Raw genomic sequence first — 22,654 nt, forward strand, 5'->3', positions numbered from 1 at the left:
CTCTTCAACTTTTAGCTTCACTTTGTGAATCATATTTCTTTTGGAGCTTGCAGAAATAGCATTTGATTACTTCTGCATTATTTAATACTGTGCATTTGATAAATGCCACTTTCTACAATATAGGGTACAAAATTGGACTTGAACCTCTTTTTTAAATTGACTTTTTCAGTATATGGTCAGAGGAAGAGGTGCTTAACCTTAAAAAATGATGATCACTAACATAGATCAAACTAAACTTTATATGAACTTGTCTTGAAGATGTCTTTTTTTCTGTTAATTGTGTATAGGGTTTTCAATTTTTACACAGATTACACTTGTTTTGTGTGGTTTTTGCTATTTTCTTGAAATAATTACATAAAAACATTAGGCAATAACATTAAATAAACATTAAAATCACATAGACAAAGTGAATAACTATTTTAGTTAATAACTAAAATAAATATTTAGTTAAAAACTAAAATAAAAATAAATAAAATATATATTAGTTGGTTTATAAATGTAATATATGAATGGATAATTTGCATTTTTGTCTTACAATAAATCGAGTAAAATTGAGTAGCCTATTAAATAGGCCTAATTGTTTATATTTTATAGGTTTCAGAACACAAAATTAAATGTGCCAAATAAACTGTGACTTAGCTTGACTTTATGTGACCGAATCTGAAGAGCTTTCTTTTTAGATATATATTTTTCACAGTAACTAAAACCTTCCTTATCCTCTCATCAAGACATCATTCGCGTGTCATTTTAAATTGTCCCTCTCCTGGTGCCGTAGTAAACAGTAATGGCTTCCACCGAGACGCAGTCGCGTTTCGGTCAATCTGTTAAAGGTTTATTGTCTGATAAAGTGACTTCTTGCAGTGGAGATGTGATCGCTCTAACCCGTCAAGTGTTGAAAGGATCCCGGAGCCAAGAAGTAAATATACGAAACGTTTTCTAACGCGATATTGTTTGTGTAACTGTTTCCTTCTTATAGCAATAAACACCGGAGACGCGCCTCAAAACTTATTACGCTGCCTAGACAGCATTTTTGGACAGCATATTAATGCAATTGATAAAAATAAAATATATACATTGGTCTCTTCTACTTTACAGCTACTCAGTCAGGCAGCGAGAAATATGGTAATTCAAGAAGATGCCATTCTGCATTCTGAAGATGTAAGTGATATAAAGGCATAATTATTTTATTATTATTTTGATTAATAGTCGTAAGCCTGTTTCATCTTTAATAAAGCAGGTTTAACTTCTCCAATTATCTTTATTTTCACAGAGTCTACGGAAAATGTCTATTATAACGACCCACTTGCAATATCAGTAAGTATGAGTATAGCCTACTGTATTTATATACATTAACATCTTGTAAACTACCAGTCAAATGTTTGGACACACTCACTCATGTAGCTCGTGATTTTAAAAACCTTTAGATCCTAAGGCTGTAAATGCTTAAAATAATTGAATTAGTTTTGTAAACAAGTATAAAACGAGTAAGCAAATACCTCTGTATGAACTTTTTTTAAAACCTTTTTGGTCTTTTCGTAAGTCCCAAAATGAATTCCTAAATAAAAGTAGATAGTCTGTCTAATATATTTCTTTACCTTTTAAATCCAGGCAAGAGGCCATTCAAAAGAAGTAAGTCATAATATTTACATCATTAAAATGTATATAAAAAAAATTACATTCAATAACTCTTCATCTTTAATGTCTTTCACAGTGTAGAACACTCCAAAAACCTGCAGGACCAGCTGAGACACTTGATGAAATAATGTAGCTATTCTAACATCATGCTGTGGATATAGACTACTCTAGTTTTTCATTGATTTTTTTTTAACAGTAAATCACATCATTATTTGAGATTGCAGATGATGGCTCATTTCATGCAAAGGTCATCATCCTTCTCTTCTCTTCAGTTTGCTTCTGGTTGCTTTTGCAAAGCATGCATAAGACCTTCAAGTGAAGGCTTCTCTGTGAGAGACTATTTCCAGTATTCGTATTTGTCTTCATATATGTCAAAACAATATGAACTGTTTTTGTCTCATCTTTTTAAGCATAGATTTGTGTAAGAACATTTGCTTTTAGACTTTTAGGTCTTGAATTCATTGTGCACCAGCTGTACAAATTGTATTTTCTTTATTTACGTCTTGGTTTATGGTGTTATTGTTGTGCTAAACTTGAATATTTTTCTATAAAATGCCACAAATAATTGTTTCTGCACATTTTGCTAATTATTATTTTGTGTGTGTGTAAGCTTGGAGCAACTTTATTAAATGTATGTGGAAAACTATGGCAAATGGATGAAATGTGTCCTTTGTTGAAAGTCCAACACAGGGTAAATGATAAGGTTTATCCCACATATCAGCAGCTCCTCTGCAAGGGCAAGCAGATGGATGTCCTAGAGCGAGGCCTTGAGCATAACTGTCTACTTCAACAAAGTTTTGACTTGTTTCTGCAAGAGTTGTGCATATATTTTTTACATTTCAGTCAAAATATAACTGAGGATCAAAGACTATACCGATTTCAAAATTGTATTGTAACAATTGCATTTATAATTTGTTGACAGTTACATAACTTTTTAATAAAATAAGTAATTCAAGAAAATAAAAACATTTGAAAATGTTGAGAAAAATATAGTTAGTTATGCAATATAAACAGCTATAATAAATACAAATTAATTTTAAGTGCTTGCTAAATGGTCTTGCACTTTGCACATCTGCCCATTCATACTCAGGATCATGGAAGACCTTGAACTGGAAAGAATGTTTTGTACCTCCCATAGTTCAACTTATCAGTAACCAAGGTCTATAGTAATGTAGTCTCGCAACCTGCCAAGAGCTTGTGTAAAAGCAAGTCTGGATTTAGTCATTACTAGGATGTGGTTTTCAAAAGGATAGTCTTATGACCTAATATATACAAAATATTCTTTACATTGATTTATGTGGAATGTCCATAGAAATCGTTCAAAGCAACATTGAGTGCTTTCTCACACAATGATAATCCCTCATTTAAGAATGCCATTTAAGTTTTATCTTTATTATTTAATTTATCACTAAAAAAAAAAATTCATTCTAAATATGACATTAATGGACTATATAATAAGGCAAACTATAAATATTTACAGAGCTAAGCGTGGTTGTATTCATGTTATGCCCTTCAAAGCTGCAACATCCTCTTGCACATTTTACATTGCCCAGTTTGACACATTTATGTACAAGTGATGCTGATTTTGAAAAAGGAGGACAGTCGATTAGTAGTCAGTATGTGTTATTATTATGGTTTTGGCTCCCTCTATAGGTAAAACAGCAGCCAAACACATTACCATATAGAGCAAATAAATAGGAAGATTACAGGTTTGCAGTGACTACAAGGATGCAATGACCCTATTATAAATGAAGACAACATGTTATGATATCGCTTTTTAATATTGTATTGTCTATATACACTACCCAGCCAAAAAAAAAAAAAAGTTGCTGTTTGGATTTAAATAGGCAAATGCTTAAGAGTCAGTGATTGGATCATTATTACTGCAGTGATTATTATTTTTCTAGCATGTTATATGTTTGGCAATAGTTCTTCTAACCCTAATTGTGTAGCTTTTCATTTCTTAAACAACCATGTAGGAAGACATATCGTGGCCATATTCCAGGATGACAATGTCAAGATTCACCAGGCTCAAATTGTGAAAGAATGGTTCAGAAAGCATGAAGAATCATTTTCACACATGAACTGGCACCCCTAAATGAAGACCTTAAATTTATTGAAAGTCTTTGGGATGTGCTGGAGGAGACTTTACAGAGTGCTTGACACTTGTATTGTCAATACAAGATCTTGACCAAAAATTGATGCACCTCTCGATGGAAATAACAACATTTCAGAGGTGCACCAATTTTTGGTTAAGATCGCAAACAAAATGTATATTTGCCATGACCTATACATTTAGCAGTTTTACATTTGTACTGTTTTAGTTCAGTTTACTGGCTCAGTTTTGTCATATTTGAAAGGGTTTCCATATACATCTTGAGATTGCAAAGACTTTTTGTGCTATTTTCATTTTGTGAATAAACGTATTAAAATACTTAAAAATTAAATAGTCAAAATAAGGGATTTAATTTGTTTTTCACATATACATTATATGAATATCATGTAGTTCTAAATATAGCTATATAGATATATGTAAAATATATTGTTTGGTCATATCCAATTTGAAGTCTTTAAAAACGTGACAGAATAAAGGCAATTAAAAAATCTCAATCTTAAATATATATATATATATATATATATATATTTTTTTTTTTTTTTTTTTTTTCATTTTCTGAAACATCAAAGTGTTTGCTTTTTTGTTGAATTGAGTGGTTCTGTGCGGGAATCAAAAACAGACTTTTCCTGACGTCTTGTGGAATGTGACGTAACACATGAAGAAGGCGTTACGAGTTTGTTTATCTGGCAGAGACGCACACGCGCTTACAAGCAAATAGAAAGCAAATCTTTTTATTTTGCTCCGTTATTTTATTGTACATTTCCTCACGCAGGCTATGATTTACCCTACTAAAACAGTCATATTGATTTTTTTTTTTTTTCCTTTCTCTTTTTTCAGAATTAACCTCGAAATTTCAATGGGTTAATGCGATGCATTGGCCAGTAGTTTCAATGGTAAGATACCGTTGGCCGCCGGCGACCACTCCCACCTTTTAGGTACTGCTCATTTTACCCGCTGATTGGCCTTTGGAAACACCCACTACCGGGTTTAAGGCCGATAGCACCGCCTCTCCGCCGATATCTCGCGCGATATCATTGGATGCGGCCGGGCTCAATTTGCATACGCTACCGGACTGGTCAAAACCAACGTCCGTCATTAGGTATCTGTACTCACAGCAGTTCACATAGAGCGTGCTGGTGTGTCATCGTGGTGCAGAGAGGCAGCGATACGCGGTGAGTAATGCCGGCCTTGTTGCTTGATGTCAGGACGGCTATAGAGAGGATGAAGGCGGACGCGGATTCCCTCTGACCGTGGCATCCTACATTCATTGACTGAAGTCTGCCCATTGTCAACATGGCAGAGCAATGGACCGCAGTGCCCACTTCTAATATGGCGGCGCTGAACCGGGCTAGATCATTGACTGTTATATTCTTAATTGTCAGCAGTTGTCTGATCAGTAGCGTTGATGGCAAAGACGCGCCAGAAGAGACTGTCATCATTGGCCTCCGGCTCGAGGACACCAACGAGGTGTCATTTATGGACGGAGGCATTTTGCGCGTCAGCGAGCGATCTCGTGTCAGGTTAAGGGTCTATGGGCAAAACATAAACAACGAGACGTGGTCCAAACTCGCCTTCACGGAACACCGCAGCAGCAGCGCACCTGCGGAGAGCCAGAGCCCCGGAGACGCACCTGCCTCGCATCCCTGCGGCATCCGATCCTCCGATATCATCATCCTTCCTAACGTTGAGGTAAACAGAAAGACATCTGGTATTATTGAATTAGAGGTGAAGCCTCTGCGAAAAACAGAGAAGAGTAAATTGTATTACCTGTGCATCGCCACCACAACACCTGGCGCGCAGGACTCGTGGTCCGAGAACACCTGGATCTATCACGACGGGCATGACACGAAAGTGCTCGTGGTGGAGGAGAAAAAGTTCCTGCTGCCTTTCTGGCTGCAGGTTATTTTTATTGCCATGTTGTTGTGTTTGTCCGGCATGTTCAGCGGGCTGAATCTGGGACTGATGGCGCTGGATCCCATGGAGCTCCGGATTGTCCAAAACTGCGGGACTGAGAAGGAGAAGAATTACGCGAAGAAAATCGAGCCAGTCCGAAGCCAAGGAAACTACCTTCTGTGCTCTTTGCTCTTAGGAAATGTTCTGGTCAATACCACTTTGACCATTCTGCTCGATGACATCGCAGGATCGGGGCTGATCGCTGTGGTGGTGTCCACTATAGGCATCGTTATATTCGGAGAAATAGTGCCACAAGCCATCTGCTCCAGGCATGGGCTCGCCGTGGGCGCAAACACAATATTCCTGACTAAATTCTTCATGATCCTCACTTTCCCTGCATCCTATCCCGTCAGTAAACTCCTGGACCACGTGCTGGGGCAGGAGATAGGCACTGTGTACAACAGGGAGAAGCTGCTGGAGATGCTCAGGGTGACCGATCCGTATAATGACCTGGTGAAAGAGGAGCTCAACATCATCCAGGGTGCTTTGGAGCTCAGGACTAAAACTGTGGAGGATGTCATGACGCCTTTGCGAGACTGCTTCATGATTGCGGGTGATGCCATCCTGGACTTCAACACCATGTCTGAGATCATGGAGAGCGGCTACACGCGCATACCTGTATATGAGGGCGAGAGGTGTCATATTGTGGACCTGCTGTTTGTCAAGGACCTGGCCTTTGTGGATCCAGATGACTGCACGCCGTTGAAAACCATCACCAAGTTCTACAGCCACCCTCTGCATTTTGTCTTCAATGATACAAAGCTGGATGCCATGCTCGAGGAGTTTAAAAAAGGTAAAGTTGTTTTAAATATGCAGCTATATAATAATACAGTTATGCTATAGGAGTTAAAAAAAGTAAAGTTGTATACAGTTGCATTGTTTTTAAAAGCTACACCCTTAATTTAATTGTTAAAGAATTCAACTATATAATAAAATATGCTCAAGGGGTTTATAAAAGGTAAGGATGTGTATATAATTTCATTGTTTTATTTTAAAGCTACATCTTTAAATACATGTTGAATAATTAATCTATATTATAATAAAAGTATGTATTTTTTTTTATGTGTAAATTTACATTTCAACAGCATTTTCAAACTTTCAGTTACCACTAAAGTTAGATTACATGTTAGAGACTCTAGGAAATAGAAGTCATAACAGTGTGAGATGGCTGACAAAACCATTAAAAAAAAAGAACCGTACCTTTATTATTTATTTTTTTGTTACCACTGATCAGTGTAGATGTTACCAGCAATGTGTGAAATCCGGCATTGTATAGAATGCATAAGGAATATATAGAATTCCTGAAGTTTGTAGGCAAAGTATGAAATGGTTTATATTTCACACATTTCCTAGGCATTCTATACAATGCCAAAGGGCCAGCCGGCTTGTCATTCTGTACCTAGGTAATGTATAGAATGCTTAGGAAAAGTATGCAACATAATCACAAAAACCAGACATTTCATACTTTACCTACAAACTTCATGCATTCTATATATTCCCTAGGATTACAATACCTGATTTTCACACATTGCCGGTAACATATATATATTTTACATATCATCACATAAAGTCTCTAAGATATTTGGCCAACTGTGCTAGGGTGACCGTTCGATTGTGCGAGATGAACCTCTTTTCACTTTAAAAAATAAATTAATATGAATTAAAACATTTCAAAATCATGTTCATAGTATTCCTAACTAACTAATTTTGGTCACACTTTAGTTTAGGGTCCAATTCTCTCTGTTAACTGACTATTAACTATGACTTTTGCTTCAATAAACTCCTAATTACTGCTTATTAATAGTTAAGTTTGGTTATTGGGTAGGATTAAGGGATGTAGAATATTGTCATGCAGATTAAGGCATTAATATCTGCTTTATAAGTACTAATAAACAACCAGTATCCTTGTAATATGCATGCTAATAAGCAACTAGTTTATAGTGAGAATTGGACCCTATAAACTATAGTGTTACCCTAATTTCTAACTTCCTAACTAATTCTTTGTTAAGCATTTTATAATTGTGGTAATGCTAGTTAATTTCTTAATGACAGTTATTATGAAGCCTGGCTTTAAGAGTCCCTGGGATTGTAAAGGTTTTAACCACTGCTCTAAAGTAACATACAAAACAGAGAGCTAATGGAAGTGTTTGATTTCATTGCTCAGCATCAGTGTTATTATTGGTTGTAATGTAAAATGTTACTTGAGGATGGCACCTGTTGATGAGATGATCTGTTCTCTCTGAGGTATGGGATTCAATGAAGACGGTTCAAGAGGAGTTCATTAAACTTCCAAACCTGTCTCTGACTCCGATATCACATTGATCTTTGGAGTTCATTAAAAGACTGTAGTCTGATCAGGCCTAAGCTTTCATTTTACAACACAGTCATCTCATAAAGCTGTTTTACGATTGCTGTTCAGGGAATCATTCCTTCAACAGGCACTGAGTAATCACTCTAGCTTGTGATTTTCACTCATTACCCTGAGCAATCAGAACATGACGTCTAAACCAGTGAATTATTTTCTCAAAGAAAACGTCTGTCTTAATAGGTTTAATCAGTTGGTTCAATGTAAGTTCAAATTTCGATGCAAGTGCCGTTCGATGGTGTAATTTTTAAACATGCTGTCACCCAGTTGTGGACACAGACCATAGTAGGACCGTGGCCTGACATTCCACAAATTGTGGCTGAACAGGAAATGGACTTAAACAGATTTGGGCAACAATTGAGGTATGTGTAGTACAGTGTCGAGCTTGAGTCCATCAACAAAGCCTGTCTTAGAAGCCCCCACATCTCCTGTGTAAAGGACTCCGTATCACCCACGTAAGCCTTTCTCTCCATTTCTTTGTTGTGACTCGACATAGCTTTCAAACCGTGTTTACTCAACACAAAAGTAGTGATATGCTGTTATGGCGAAAGCATGTTGTCACCTGATGTGTCAAAGGGCAAGTGACCATGAAGCTGCTGGATTCTGATACTCTATATCTATATGTATTATTTATATCCTTATTCTAGGTTCCTCTCGGATCTTATGCGTCTGTACTGTAGCTGTTTGTTAAATATTTTAATTTCCAGGCTATTTATATCTGGCTGTTGTAGCATTTTATACTCTGATGCACTTTATTGCTTGATTTCACGTTGTTGTTTGTTATGTAAACAGCTTTGATTGTGGCTTTTTTGCTCGAAGTCTTATAAAATGACTCTTCTCAGGAATGAGAGGTATTTGCGTTCAAAATGTTGTGGGGTTGGAATGTGTAATCCTGTAAGCAGGGTCAGGAATTCACAGGGTTAATTGATGTTTATGTTGACAATACAACACACATTTGGCAGACTAAAACATAAATCGTGTTGTAAACAAGATGAAGCCACTAGTTTCCAGTAAAGGCTCTTTTAAGATTTATGCATTGTTGTTACAGTTACAACTGAGCAGTAAACCGATGCAGGAAAACGTCCATGAGAGGAAAAACGACTGGACACCAACTAGTCTATATATTTAAACATTTATTATATATTATATTATGTATATTATTTGATAAAATATATTACATGTTGAATAAAATAAAAATACCATTCAAAAGCCATTAAGATATTATTATTATTATTATTTAAAGAAATGAATAATTTTCAGCAAGGACACATTAAGTTGATCAAATAAATGCTGTTCTATTCATCAAAGAGTCCTGAAAAAATGTTTCATGGTTTCCACCAAAAATATTGAGCAACACTGTTTTCAACATTGAATATTTGAAATGTTCATATTAGAATGATTTCTGAAGGATCATGTTACACTGAAGGCTAGTGTAAGCAAAATTAATTATTAAAATTAAGCAAAATGACTAAATCACTTTTAATTTATATTCATTTTTTGTTGCCATTTTACAAGAGCATTAATCTACAAATCTCCTTATTCTGTAGGACACATTTTAATAATAATGTTATTATAGGTTGTAATGATTGCTTAAATCTACCCTCAGTAGTGTTCACTTTGACCAATTTCTGATTCTCAGGTAATTATCTCAGTTAAATGAGAATTTTTGGCTTTAAAAGTCTCAGGTATAGATTAAGTGATGTTTTTTAACAGTTTAATCAAAGTGTTTATTAACATGTTTATGAGCACTGAAGTGTTCAGTCTTGTCAGATAGCTTAAATATCTGAGGAGGTCTGAGGAGATTCTTTGTAATTGAGTAATCAAATGTTGATCAGATTTTGTGTTTGAAATAACTGTGCACGCACCATTATGCAAATTATGATGCTGTGAGTCATAGGCCTGCCATTAAGGAGAAGCACTGAGGGTGAACTTACTGCACTAAAATGTCCATTTCCGGGGTGAAATATTATTAAGACTGACGTAAGTCTTTTCCTTGGGAATCTACATTTACAGTCATTGTACTGTTTAAAAAAGGACTATATAAAAAGGAACATTGCCTTGATAAGTGCCTGTGATATTTGTAAGATGTTCCAGTGAAGCATCACAGGCATGCCACCCACAGTCCCACCAACTATTTATAGGGAAATTCCATTATGGAAAATATCTAAGGCAAAACCTCATTCCATAAATAAGGTGGGAATGTACAAAAAGTGTCTGTATGTGTTGACTAGAAACCATGTGTTCATTTGGAGCCATCAAGTTCTGTTTACTTGATCTAAAATGTTTAAGCACTCCATCAATTTATCTTAGAGGTTTTTATTTATTTATTTTTGGGAAAGAATGTTTTATGATCGACAGCCATGTCTCAAGCTTAGAAAGGAAGTGTCTTATTCTCACATGTAAGAGGTCATATTCTTATGCCTTGGGACCGGGAACTATGGTAGAATTGTATCAACATATTAGAATAATTTCAGAAGGATCACGTGACACTGAAGACTGGAGTAATGACTGCTGAAAATTCAGCTTTGTCATCGCAGGAAAAAATTAAAATTATATTCAAATAGAAAACAGTTATAAATTTCACAACATTACTGTTTTTGCTGTATTTTTGCTCAAATAAATGCAGCCTTGGTGAGCGTAAGAGACTTATTTCAAAAACATTAAAAAAATCATATCAACGCTAAAATTTTGTCAGCATAATTCAGAACACAAGTGCACCAGTCGGAGCTCATAAAAACTAGAAAGGTGAAAGAACATTATGCTATTTGAATACACTTCTCAAAATGGTCAAAATTAAATAGTTAGACTTCCTATTATTTGCTGTTAAAGCCTCTGTGAGACTGTGTGGGCATTTCTTGGAAACTCTAAACAATGGCTCTTCTTCTCTAGATTCTTTGGATATAGGACCTACTTGTGTTCTCAGTTTGGCTGTAACTGTACTGAACTGATGAAAGATCATTTATTGTGTCTTTTTTGGTTCATGTGTTGAGGAGTGACTGTCTAAAACTCTCCTAAGATCAGATAGATCGGGGTGAGAGATGTGGGCGTCCTCTGAAGACCAACTCAGTTTAGACTGTAACAAAGAGGGGCTGTTAAACAGTTTTTTTATTTACAAAATAATCTTATTTTGTTTTAAAAGTCATGCTGGTTTTAAATGGAAATAAGCCTACATTTCCTCAGGCAAGTGTTGGTGCTTACTGATTCCAACAGGCCTGAACAAGATCAGACCAAGATCGGTCAGTCATTAACTCGGGTCTCTCTGCCACCCAGTACTTTTTAAAGAAACCTCTTTTTTTTCTTTTTCTTTTTCTTTTTCGGGTATACACTGGTATTTATGGAAAAGTTTTATACAGACACCCTACATAATGGATTGCTACACTGTCACGCCGGTGAGAGCATCGCCCAAGTGGAATGGAAACTTCATTTCAGATCTAATATTAGCTCTGGCTCCGGAAAATTCCTTTTAAATGATCACTAGCTGAGAAACAGGAAAAGAATTTTCTTTAACATTTTGGTTGACAGTGCTGGGCAGGAATTTTTTAAGCAGCTTATTGAGGAGGTCCTGGGAAAACAGATGTGGAACCATGAGAGATTTGCTAAGAAAACGTGACAGATCCTTGTCTGACTCCAAGAACCTCTTGTTTGAATAGTCACAATTGTATAACTAATATAACATAATTGTATAAATAATAACTCTCTCATAGATTTTGGTAAGCATGCGTGGCATATTTTAATCATAAACCAACAGAACTGAGATTCTATGGGTTTTAGTGCATTTATGGTTGTAGAGGGTTCAGGGGGACCACCATGTTTGATATGGTCTGAAGAGAGATACCTCATGACCTCATAGTGTAACTGTATTTTGTTTTTGCCCTGGCAGGTAAATCCCATCTGGCCATTGTCCAAAGAGTGAATAATGAAGGAGAGGGTGACCCATTCTATGAAGTTCTGGGCATCGTCACGCTAGAGGACGTCATTGAGGAAATTATCAAATCTGAGATTCTTGATGAGACAGACTTATACAGTGAGTAACGTTTTTTTTTTTTTTACAAACCAAGCAGACACTTTTTTTAAAATTCTATTTATTCAACCAATGAGTCAATAACTTGACACTCATTCAATTTAAAAAAAACAAAACATTTAAAATGCAATTCATACATAAAATTACTTGAATCCACCTCTTCTTTGATGAGCATGCTTTTAATTTCTTTATTAAAATTAATTTTGATATATATTTTTTAGCTGGGGATAAAGTAAAAAATGTCAGGTCAAATGTCAATAAGTCTCTTAAAATATCAGATAATTCGACTTTTTTTTTTTTTAATCACAAAGCAAGTTGTGACTCCCTAAAACCTAATATTTGTTGATAATTTATGATTATTGTAAATATTAAGATGTGTTCCATCATACTTTAAAAGAAAATTACTTTTTACTTGATGGTTGCACCACATGACACTGAACCTTTACTTGAAAATGGAATAAAATGTATTCAAAACCACTTGAATCAACATCAATACAAACACTGTTTCTGAGAACTTGGCACAAGTGTTTTAAACTAGATATTTAAAATATTTTTCCCCTATGCATATTATCTTTACATCCACATCCTGGGAATTAAAACCCATAACCTTGGTGTTACTGGTGCTATGCTCTACCTTTTTCATTTATTTAGATCTCACAATGCATGTAAACCATCTAACCATGTCCTTCTGTTATTCCCAATGACAGCTGACAACAAGACGAAAAAGAAGATAGCTCACAGGGATAAGAAACAGGATTTCTCTGCTTTCAAACCCACAGATAACGAGTTGAGGGTGAAAATATCTCCGCAGCTTCTTTTGGCTACACTGCGTTTCCTGGCAACTGGTACTGATGTCCAGCATGTAACTACATGTGTCTCTGCATTCATAATCATAAAAATAATCAGAAAAAATCCCACAAACTCATAAAGCATTGTTAAACCCTGTTTTTTTCTTCTCCCCCAGAGGTAGAGTCCTTTAGTGCAGCTCAAATGTCAGAGAAAATCCTCCTGCGCTTGCTGAAACATCCTAACGTCATCCAGGAGCTCAAATATGATGACAAGAACAAGAAAATGTCAGAGCACTACCTCTTTCACCGCAACAAGCCTGTGGACTACTTCATCCTCATCTTGCAGGTCAGAACATTCTCAGCTGTATCTCAATGTTATGAGTTCTGATTGAGCGAAAGGTCACAACCTTTGCAGACCTTGAGCTATGAACAATGTCATGGCCTTTACAGGATTACAACCTTTGAAGCTCTGAACCTAGTGAGCTGCCTACCAAAGGTTTGCAAAGGGTTGATGGCCTTCTAAAGGTCCTGATATACTCATAGCAAAGTTCTTTTTCGAGTTTGAAATACGTGACAAGCGGTATACTGTAGTGAACATCCTGACACTGCCCACACTGCTGAGAGCGGCGTTTAGATGAATATGTAAATATGTGCTGTGTGCTTTGCTTTCAAAAACAAACACAACATAAATCTCAGTGGTGAGAAAACAACAGTTAAGAAAGCATCTGATAGCAACGTGGATGTGTTTGCATGAGCTCTGCAATTCAGCAATCCAGTAAAGTCACGTCACGTCTATTTATATAGCACTTTATACAATAGATTGTTTAAAAGCAAGCAGCTTTACAGTATTAAACATGAAAAAAAAAAAAACAGTGTCAGTGTCTCTTTCTCTTAGAATTACAACTTCATTTTCTACTATAAGGCCGTGTGTCCACCAAAGCGTTTTTTAGCCAGCTGAAAACGCCTAGCTGTGGGCACTTGAGAGTGCTTCGGTAGCACAGCGTTTTTTTTTTTTTTCAGTTGAGACTCTCACTGTTCGCTTTGAATATCCACGGGAGTGTTACTAGTATCTCATTTCACATATAGTTTGTTTATGCACTGTTTCTATATAAAAATGTCGATACGATGTAAAGGATTTTCTCTGGCTCTTGTTTTAAATTATTTTGTTCCTTTTTTATGCTAGTTGTTGTCATCTGTTGACGTTGTACAAGCAGAATGTGGCGGTTGGTCGGTGTTGTATTTGTCCCGCCCCTCCTTCAGTGTGATTGGATGGCTGGGTACAAAGTGACAGTGAAGAGCGCTGCGTTTTACCCAAAGTTGAACATTCTTCAACACTCAGCGACCGGTAAAAAACGCTGAACGCTTCAGCGTGAAATAGACGCTCAGTGCCTCTTTACGCTCCTGGCGTTTTAAAAATCCGGTGCTCCCATTGAAAACAATTGGAAAAATACGCTAGCTTCAGAAAAGCGCTTTGGGGCTCTCTGGTGTATTCGTGTTTTTACTTATGGTAGCATGACCTTCGTTTTGTCCTGATTTTGTTAACACCAGTTCGATCTTCGATTTCGTTTGAAGTATATCGGGGGTTTATTTTGACGAATTCTAGGCAACATCACAAACATCATTTCAGCCAATCAGTAAGAACCTTTCTGGAAAAAAAAAAGAAAAAATTCCAATATTTATTTGATTCAGTACTGAAAATGAACTAAAATAGTTTAAATCTGTTTACATTTACAACCTGTATCTCTGTTGGCCCACAGGGGAAGGTGGAGGTTGAGGCTGGAAAGGAGGGGATGAAGTTTGAAGCTGGTGCCTTCTCGTATTATGGAGTGCTGGCTCTAACCTCCTCACCAGGTCTGAACAATGGATAGTCTCACTTATTGCACATACCTCTCTAGATGTCAGGACTTTAATGAAAATATATGATCTTTGGTCATGAAAGAAAGAGAATGTCACCTCTGAAGTTTTTACACACTTTCGTATGGCTGATATCTTTATTTCATACAACTCTTTCTACCAAATCATGCATGATGTTCTTTTCTATTAGATTTATTATTGAATTTCTTTGAGCATTAGTAATACATGCTCCTGACTCTCTTTAATCAATCAAATTATGCAAATGCACACTATGCAATTGATTACTCACTTGATTCTTGATTGAATTCTGTGTAAATCATGTTTTCCTCCCCATGATTTCCTTCTGTCTTTCCCTCCTTCTCTCTTTTCTTTCTTCTGCTCTCCAGTTCCTCTCTCCTTGTCTCGAACCTTCGTGGTGAGCAGGGCAGAATCGCTGGCAGGATCTCCAGGTACCACATTAGTTTCTTCACTGTTTTACTCCTTCCTCTGAATCATCTTTTTCACATATTTGATTGGTGCGTCATGAGTTTTCACTGTTCAAGGTCCTCATTATCTTTTACAGAGAAAGTGAATGTTAATGGTCTGATAATGATAATGTAGACCAACAAGCAAATGACTCATAAAAACTCTTTTTTTTGTGTGTGTATTTATACAAGCATTCATGTTTTTATGGTGTCTGTTCTGTTGTTTTGCTCTTTAGCTTCCAGATTTCTGTTGTTTCCTTTATTTTATTCATCCAAAAGATCAATTGAGACAAATCTCTTTGCAAAATTGCAAATATCAAAACTGTTTTACAAACAGCTTTCATTAACTTTATCCATATACACTACCATTTAAAGGTTTATGACAAGTAACATTTTTTTAAAGGAATTAATACTTGTATTCAGCAAAGGTGCATTAAATTTCCATTTTAAAAAAATGCTGTTCTTTTGAATTTCCTATTAATCAAAGAATCCTGAAAAAAGTATCACTGTTTCCACAGATATTTTAAGCAGCTCAACTGTTTTCAACATTGATAATAATAATACTTTTTTTTTTTTTTTTTTTGAGCACCAAATCAGCCTATTAGAAGTATTTCTGAAGGATCATGTGACACTGAAGACTGGAGTAATGGCTGCTGAAAATTCAGCTTTACCATCATAGGAATAATTTACATTTTAAAATATATTCAAACAGAAAACGGTTATTTTAAATTGTGATAATATTTCACAATATTACTGTTCTACTGCATTTTTAATTAAATAAATGCAGCCTTTGTGAGCAAAATCTTTCCAACCCCAAACTTTTGAATGGTAGTGTTCAAGCATCTATTTATGTAATTTCTTCACTCATTTTCATATTTAATATATTTTTCTTAATTTGAAAAAATCCACACGGTTAGACATCTGACCCTGGGATTATATACATTCCAGTGTAATGACTGTTGTACTGCTTCCCCACAGACACCCTTTGAACTTTTTCTTTAAGAAGTGGAGAACCTAATCTTATTTTGATTAAAAACTTTCATTACGTGTGAGTTAAGCAGATGTTCTAATCTTAATTATGTCACTTTCTGACAAAGTTTAAAAATGTGCAAACATGCAGTGTATTATATCCATTTTTTTATCAGCAGAACAAAAGTTAGTGACAAAAGACTGCTAGAAGCCATGGGCTTATGTTTGTTGTACCTTATTTAAGTGGATTTATTAGGCTATATAAGCAAATCCTCACTGGGTTTCTAGCAGAGGAAGATCAAATGGCTGCTAAATTGCAAATATGGATTGTAAATAAATGAAGCGTTTTGTGTGTAAACATACAAAAGCATTCCACAGCACAGTTCATGAGAAGACAGGACATCCGAAATGAATGGAAAAATGAATGGAACATCAGACAAGCATCTTTTGTTTGGTTTGTTTACATCACAGCAGCTGACCACTGACCTGCATGTTACCCTTTATTTGCTATACAGAAAATAAGTCACCTCCACGACCGTTCGGACTCAACCACTCAGACTCCCTGAACAGGAGTGACCGGATGGAGGCGGTCACTCCCACACTGGGCAGCAGTAACAACCAGCTCAACTCCTTCCTGCAGGTCTATGTGCCGGACTATTCTGTGAGAGCTGCCTCTGACCTGCTTTACATCAAGGTTTGAATGCTGCTGAGAATTTATATGGCTCTTCTGAACTCAAACTAGTTTATCTGGAATGCATAGAATTGCTTAAAGTTCCTCAAGCCTTCTAGAACCTCAAATGAAGTTTGGGACACTTTGTGCCTCGTAAATTACTGTCTGACCACAGTCATTTATTATTATGCCTAAAACTGACAGTCGTATTATATTTTTATATTTAGCTGAAGCTTGTATCCAAAGTACGGAAGAGGATTAGGGCCAAGCAATAATAAAAAAAATAACACCATCTCGAGATTAAAGTCATAATAATGCGAGATTAAACTTGTTAAATTTCGAGAAAAAAAGTTGAAATTCGTTGAGAATAAGATCATTAAATTTTGAGAATGAAGTCATTGTGTTTTGAGAAAAAAACTTGTTAAATTTCGAGAAAAAAGTCTAAATAAAATGTCGAGAATAAACACGCATTCGATCAGTGTCATATTCATTGCATACTGATCCTAGAGGACATGATAGAGTTAGATCACTTAGTCAAGCTAGGCCTATATTTTAGGCTTTCTTTCAATAACAAAGAAATACAGCTTTAGCTAATTATAGCCAAATAATAAGTAGCATATGAACTTTAAAAAGAATTTTCAAGTGGCTGGGTCTTTTTAGAAGAAAAAAACAGTACAATTTGCACGATGTAGAAAATGTAAATGTATTTGCACGATGTACTCTCAAGAAAACTGGACATTCTAAAATGCTTAACGTGAAAAATTCTTATTATTAAAAGATCAAATTCTATACACACCTTATTAATAAACCATATTATGTGCAGATAAACATAATGACTTCACCCTAGGCTGCATGAGTGTGTATAGACATTTATCTTCCTGTGTAGGCTATAAAGTCTGCTTATGTAGAGAAAGTCTGTGTTATGTAAGCGTCTGGTGTGCGGCATAGCACGCAAACAGAGAGCGCACGAATAGGCCTATTCTTCTTGCGCTTGAACGAACAAATACACAGAAAATAAATGCAAATTTGGAATTGAGAATCATAATCGAAAGAAAGCCTAAAATATAGCTTAACTAAGTAATCTAACTCTGTCACGTCCTCTATCAGCAATGAACACTGATCAAATGCGTGTTTATTCTCGATATTTTATTTTGACTTTTTTCTCGAAATATAACAAGTTTTCTCAAAACACAATGACTTCATTCTTGAAATTTAATGATCTTATTCTCAACGAATTTCAACTTTTTTTCAGCGAATTTCAACGAAATTTAACAAGTTTAATCTCGCATTATAATGACTTGAATCTCGATATGGTGTTATTTTTTTATTATTACTTGGCCCTAATCCTCTTCTATACCAAAGCCAAGGCTGTCAATCAGCTTAAACGTCAGTCCAGTGGTACTTTTGTGGTTAATGCAGAGGATCAAACTTTTTGAATCCAAGGACCCCCAAATATGATGATCCCACTTCCTGAAATATAAAGACAACTATATTTTCTTGTATAAAGACTCATTTATACTGTGTCAAAATATTAAGTGTGATGTTACAAATTTCCAAAATTAAACAATTGCCATTTATTTTGTCATTACACTAGAGCAGAGTTCCCCAAATTGGGGTTCTCAAACCCCATTAAAAAAACAACAAAAAAGATTAAATATTGTATTTGTTTGCCTGCATGCCAAGAACCCGTGAACATGCAAATTTGTTATTAAATTCTTAAAATATTGATGTAAAAACTCACAGCGTGTACTTCCAGTAAACATTTTGGGGACCCCTGTACTAGAGCAAAGCAAATTATTCATATACTTTATGGAAATTATTTACTTGGTATTAAGTTGACAGTTTACTATTTTTTTTCTATTAGGTATTAGAGTCTATAATGTTAGAATAATGTTACAATGGTATAATCTGAAGACATACATACGCCTGAATTGACATTTATTTCTTTATTTATTTACATATTATTTACATTTTTTTTTTTTTACAATAAATATCCATCAAAAGCAGTTTCATAGCTTGAGCAAGCTAAACGCAATGAGAAGAAACTCACCACTGAAAGATTTCTGAACTTATTTCACAAAGAATGAGAGAACATGAGAGAATAAGCAGGTTTAGTTTTTATTTTTCACTGTTAAAAACTAGAACCGTCAATAGAATCAAATAATTTCATTAAAATAAAACAATTAAAAATAAAAAGATGAATCTGATCATTGCCATCTTTAGAAAGCTGAATGAAACAATAACAAAATTAAATTTGGCAGATGTGTTAAAAATTGTTACCCATTTTATTTTTATAATAAACGTATTAACTTACTCAGATCTAAAAAAAGAAATAAAATACATTTTACAAAAAAAAAAAAAAAGTCAACCGGCCCAACTTCTGACTTGGTTTAAAAATCCATGGTTTAGTGCATTTGAAATTCATTTGGCTCTAAAAATCTGAATCTGAATCTGAAAATCTCCATTTGAATTTCCATGACGCTTCTATTCAAAGCAAACTATGAAAAAAAAAAAATACAACCAAGTATTAATAATTACAGGTATTAGCAGTGCTGCATCACAAAATGTCCAGAATAGACCAGAATAATTATAGCTCGTTAATTCTTATTCCCCCTCTGTCAGGTGACCCGCCAGCAATATCAGAACGCCCTGATGGCGTCTCGCATGGACAAGACGCCTCAGTCCACGGACAGCGAGTTCACCAAGATCGAGTTGACTTTCACCGAGCATCAGGATGGACCACTGGACGAGTCGGCCACTCTTTTGACCACCAACGCACATAAACCCAACCACACTGCCCACAACGACGGGGCTATTTAACCACCCTCAGCGGAGAGAGATGGCGTGAGAGCGCTCGGCTCCATTAGCCTTTCCCGAGAGGCCTTCTCCTACACTGGGCAGCTTTAGTTTGACATAACGAGTCCTCTCATCACGGTCGATTTCAAAGGGGAACATACGCAAAGACTACAATGTGAAGGGCCGCATATCCCACACAATGCATGCACTAATGACCTTAACACCTTTTGTAGGCAGCGGATCAGTCAGGGACCATAAAATCATTTTCGCTCGAGGACAAACACACTTGAAATACGCACTCACACACTTTCACTTAGGAGCAAGGTGACGACCCACACCACACCTCGACCAGACACGATACTAGAAGGACAAAGAAATAACGGTGCCTTTAGACAGCGCTCGGTTACTGTCAACAAAGGAGATCTAGAGGCCCCCGAGGGCCTGGGCGACACAGAGCTCTCCCAAATCTTCCATTCGACCCAGGAAGCCTGAGCAGATGCAGCCACCGATGAGATATCAGCGACCAGGAGGCTTGGAAACACTCGACGGAGATCAATGACGCTAAGCCTTTCGAAAAAAAAGCAGGATGCATCTCGGTCTGTCAGCAGAACTGAGACGCCTCATGACCAAAGACATTTGGCAAGGACAGCAAATAACAGGCAGAATAACTGTGGGTCCTTCAAAAGAATTTGTTACAAAATGGCAGCCTCGGATACGACACGCATTAGCAGGCAAAACAGCATTTGCCTGGACTGTGCCAAATAACACCAACGATTTCAGTGATTTCTTCTGCCCAGGTTAATCCACGTCACGTGCATATGTGCTACGTACAGCATTCGCAGTACAAAGAAATCAGATGTGTTTACATATGAGGGCCTTTTTCATCTATATATATATACAGTATATATATATATATATATATATAGAGTGAGAGAGAGAGAGATTTTTTTACGCCAATCCTGATTGCGCTGAGGTACAGCGTCACCTATTTTAAGGTGAATAGAGTATACGTCTCATGACTGGTTCCATTTTTATGTACGTCGGACCACTCTTTATTAACGATACGTTTTTGATTTTCAGTGCTTTTGTTGTAATCATGTAACTCTTCATTTTTAAAAGAAACATTTTGTACGTCACAACTACCTTTCTTCAGATAGTTTCTAGCTGCATTTAGGACTTCAAAAAACACGTAAAGGACTATTTCAGGAACTTACACTGTAACTATATCTCATCTTCAGATTCCATATTTGATCTTTTATCTTACGTTTATTATTTTTAGAAAAAAAGCTATTCATGTAGGACTCAATGCCATGGGATTGTAAAAGAGGTACTTGTAATGATTTATCGATTTTAAAACAGATGAAAAAGGAAAATAATTCAGCATTAATGTATTTATTTTGGTTTTATTATGACAAGATTACACTAACGCTCTTGACACAAAGGGGAACGTTTCTCTGGCTGATGTTTTTATCCGCTGTTTTTTTTTTTTTTTTTTTTAATCAGAACCTCCTGAGACGCTTCTGTCAGAAGTGTAAAGCCGCTGGATATCAGGACATTTACGTCTTAAGTGTTTTATGTAGCAACCTCTCAGTGCAATAGTGCAACAGCTATGCAGGGACAATCATGACCAATTAATGAGCTTACTGGTAGGACAAAATAACTGAAAGTAAACTATCAGAATTTAATAAGAGGCTGAGAGGTAGAATAAGTTTGTTAGATTAACATAACTACTGTTAAGGGGCTTGAGATGTGAAGTAGTGATTGTTGAACACTAACAAAGGCTTCATTCCTGTTCTTCTGTTACATTGACTGCTTATTCCAGTTTGTTCACACTGTGTTAATGAGGAACGCCCTTTCATTTCACTTAAAGCATTTGGTGATGTCCTACAGGTCAGATCAGTGTTTTCACATTTGATCGCCTGCCTTAGAAAAGAGGAAATGTCTTCAAAAAATGTGGTGCTCTAACATGCGGTTTGAGTCTGTCATACACTGCTGCTATTTTCAATCTTGAATGTGTATAGAGATACTGTACAGTCATAAATCAGAGAGTACTATTGTATGCTTACATAATATAAACCAGACAATGCTATATCAGATTTAAATATACATATTATATATATATAATGCAGATGGAAATTGCTATAATAAAACTGTTTGACAACTTTATGACTGCCTGCATTTGTATTTGGTTATTTATTTTAATGTTTTTAAGATTGGTCAGATGGTGGCAGATGTGAGTGTGTCTAATATAATGCAATTTAATGATAGCAAATAAAACAGCCACAAAATTGCTGCAAATTAACGTTTGACACGATACGTACTCTGAATAATGTTGTCTAAAATATTTTAAAATAAAAAATTCGTAGATTTATTAGGCATGAATGTTAATCAGCCAAGCAGACTCAATTGTCGGCCCTTATATTATGATGCGCGTCAAGTTGACCCTTTTTGATTTCTGAGGTGTCTGGTTAACCTGTTTTTCTTGAAATGTTGTGCTTTTTCTAATTTAGCGTCATGAAAACAAAAATCGACATTGATGTGCGCACAAAATTTCCATTACTATTATGGGGTCTCATTTTTTAAATGTTGGTTGTTTTAGAATCTTACGATCATTCTTAAATGTGCGTACGTGTGATTCAGAGAACGAACGTAAGCTACGCACAATAAACCTGCGTACGCCTCTCTTTCCAGATGTGAAATCTATATAAATCGCAAATGATCTTGAAACTGTACGCAGATGAATGGTTTCAGATCTGCGCCTTGTAAACGCCGCATAATTAATATCAACATATAAAAAAGCACTAGTCAACGTCGAAATCCTTTGAGAATGGCGAGCGGCAAGAATTAGATTTCAAAATACCTGCAGTACACCGACTCACTGACATAACCCTTACGAAAATTAACCATGGTTTTGTCATAGTAAAACTGTTTTTTTTTTTTTTTTTTGTTGGCGTATTGACTACCATTTGTACAACCACAACAAAACCATATGTTTTTGTAGCAAAACCATGGTTAGTTCGTGG

The 22,654-nt window shown here is 35.9% G+C and overlaps 2 protein-coding genes and 1 long non-coding RNA gene across 4 annotated transcripts; 2 read left to right on the forward strand and 1 right to left on the reverse strand.

The window, feature by feature from the left end:
- Positions 1–741: 741 nt before the first annotated feature.
- borcs7 (BLOC-1 related complex subunit 7) lies at positions 742–2,281 on the forward strand. The gene is made up of 5 exons (XM_051918098.1): positions 742–916; positions 1,096–1,158; positions 1,271–1,314; positions 1,609–1,629; positions 1,712–2,281. The coding sequence occupies exons 1-5, from the start codon at positions 785–787 to the stop codon at positions 1,761–1,763; spliced, it is 312 nt and encodes a 103-aa protein (XP_051774058.1). The 5' UTR covers positions 742–784; the 3' UTR covers positions 1,764–2,281.
- A 2,067-nt stretch (positions 2,282–4,348) lies between these two features.
- Positions 4,349–21,805, forward strand: cnnm2a (cyclin and CBS domain divalent metal cation transport mediator 2a). 2 transcript variants are annotated; one of them, XM_051916810.1, is made up of 8 exons: positions 4,350–6,497; positions 11,950–12,093; positions 12,798–12,935; positions 13,055–13,224; positions 14,636–14,729; positions 15,119–15,181; positions 16,681–16,859; positions 19,458–21,805. In XM_051916810.1, the coding sequence occupies exons 1-8, from the start codon at positions 5,045–5,047 to the stop codon at positions 19,653–19,655; spliced, it is 2,439 nt and encodes an 812-aa protein (XP_051772770.1). In that variant the 5' UTR covers positions 4,350–5,044; the 3' UTR covers positions 19,656–21,805. The 2 variants fall into 2 exon arrangements, with proteins under 2 accessions (XP_051772771.1, XP_051772770.1); XM_051916811.1 differs by lacking the exon at positions 15,119–15,181 and having other exon boundaries at positions 4,349–6,497.
- Positions 13,231–15,167, reverse strand: LOC127524841 (uncharacterized). Its single transcript, XR_007933181.1, has 3 exons — positions 15,022–15,167; positions 14,614–14,731; positions 13,231–14,524 (listed from the first exon to the last, which is right to left on the reverse strand). It is a non-coding gene; the product is annotated as an uncharacterized LOC127524841 (long non-coding RNA).
- Positions 21,806–22,654: the final 849 nt, after the last annotated feature.

The sequence above is a fragment of the Ctenopharyngodon idella genome, chromosome 13, assembly GCF_019924925.1.
Source record: "Ctenopharyngodon idella isolate HZGC_01 chromosome 13, HZGC01, whole genome shotgun sequence".
Lineage (NCBI taxonomy): Eukaryota > Metazoa > Chordata > Actinopteri > Cypriniformes > Xenocyprididae > Ctenopharyngodon > Ctenopharyngodon idella.

Excerpts from the sequence above, each read along its gene's own strand:
- cnnm2a (XM_051916810.1), top strand. The coding sequence starts at position 5,045 with ATGGCAGAGCAATGGACCGCAGTGCCCACTTCTAATATGGCGGCGCTG. Across the intron at positions 12,936-13,054 it reads ACTGCGTTTCCTGGCAACTG|AGGTAGAGTCCTTTAGTGCA; the intron begins GTACTGATGTCC and ends CTTCTCCCCCAG. Across the intron at positions 14,730-15,118 it reads GGCTCTAACCTCCTCACCAG|TTCCTCTCTCCTTGTCTCGA; the intron begins GTCTGAACAATG and ends TCTGCTCTCCAG.
- borcs7 (XM_051918098.1), top strand. The coding sequence starts at position 785 with ATGGCTTCCACCGAGACGCAGTCGCGTTTCGGTCAATCTGTTAAAGGT. Across the intron at positions 917-1,095 it reads AAGGATCCCGGAGCCAAGAA|CTACTCAGTCAGGCAGCGAG; the intron begins GTAAATATACGA and ends TCTACTTTACAG. Across the intron at positions 1,630-1,711 it reads CAAGAGGCCATTCAAAAGAA|TGTAGAACACTCCAAAAACC; the intron begins GTAAGTCATAAT and ends TGTCTTTCACAG.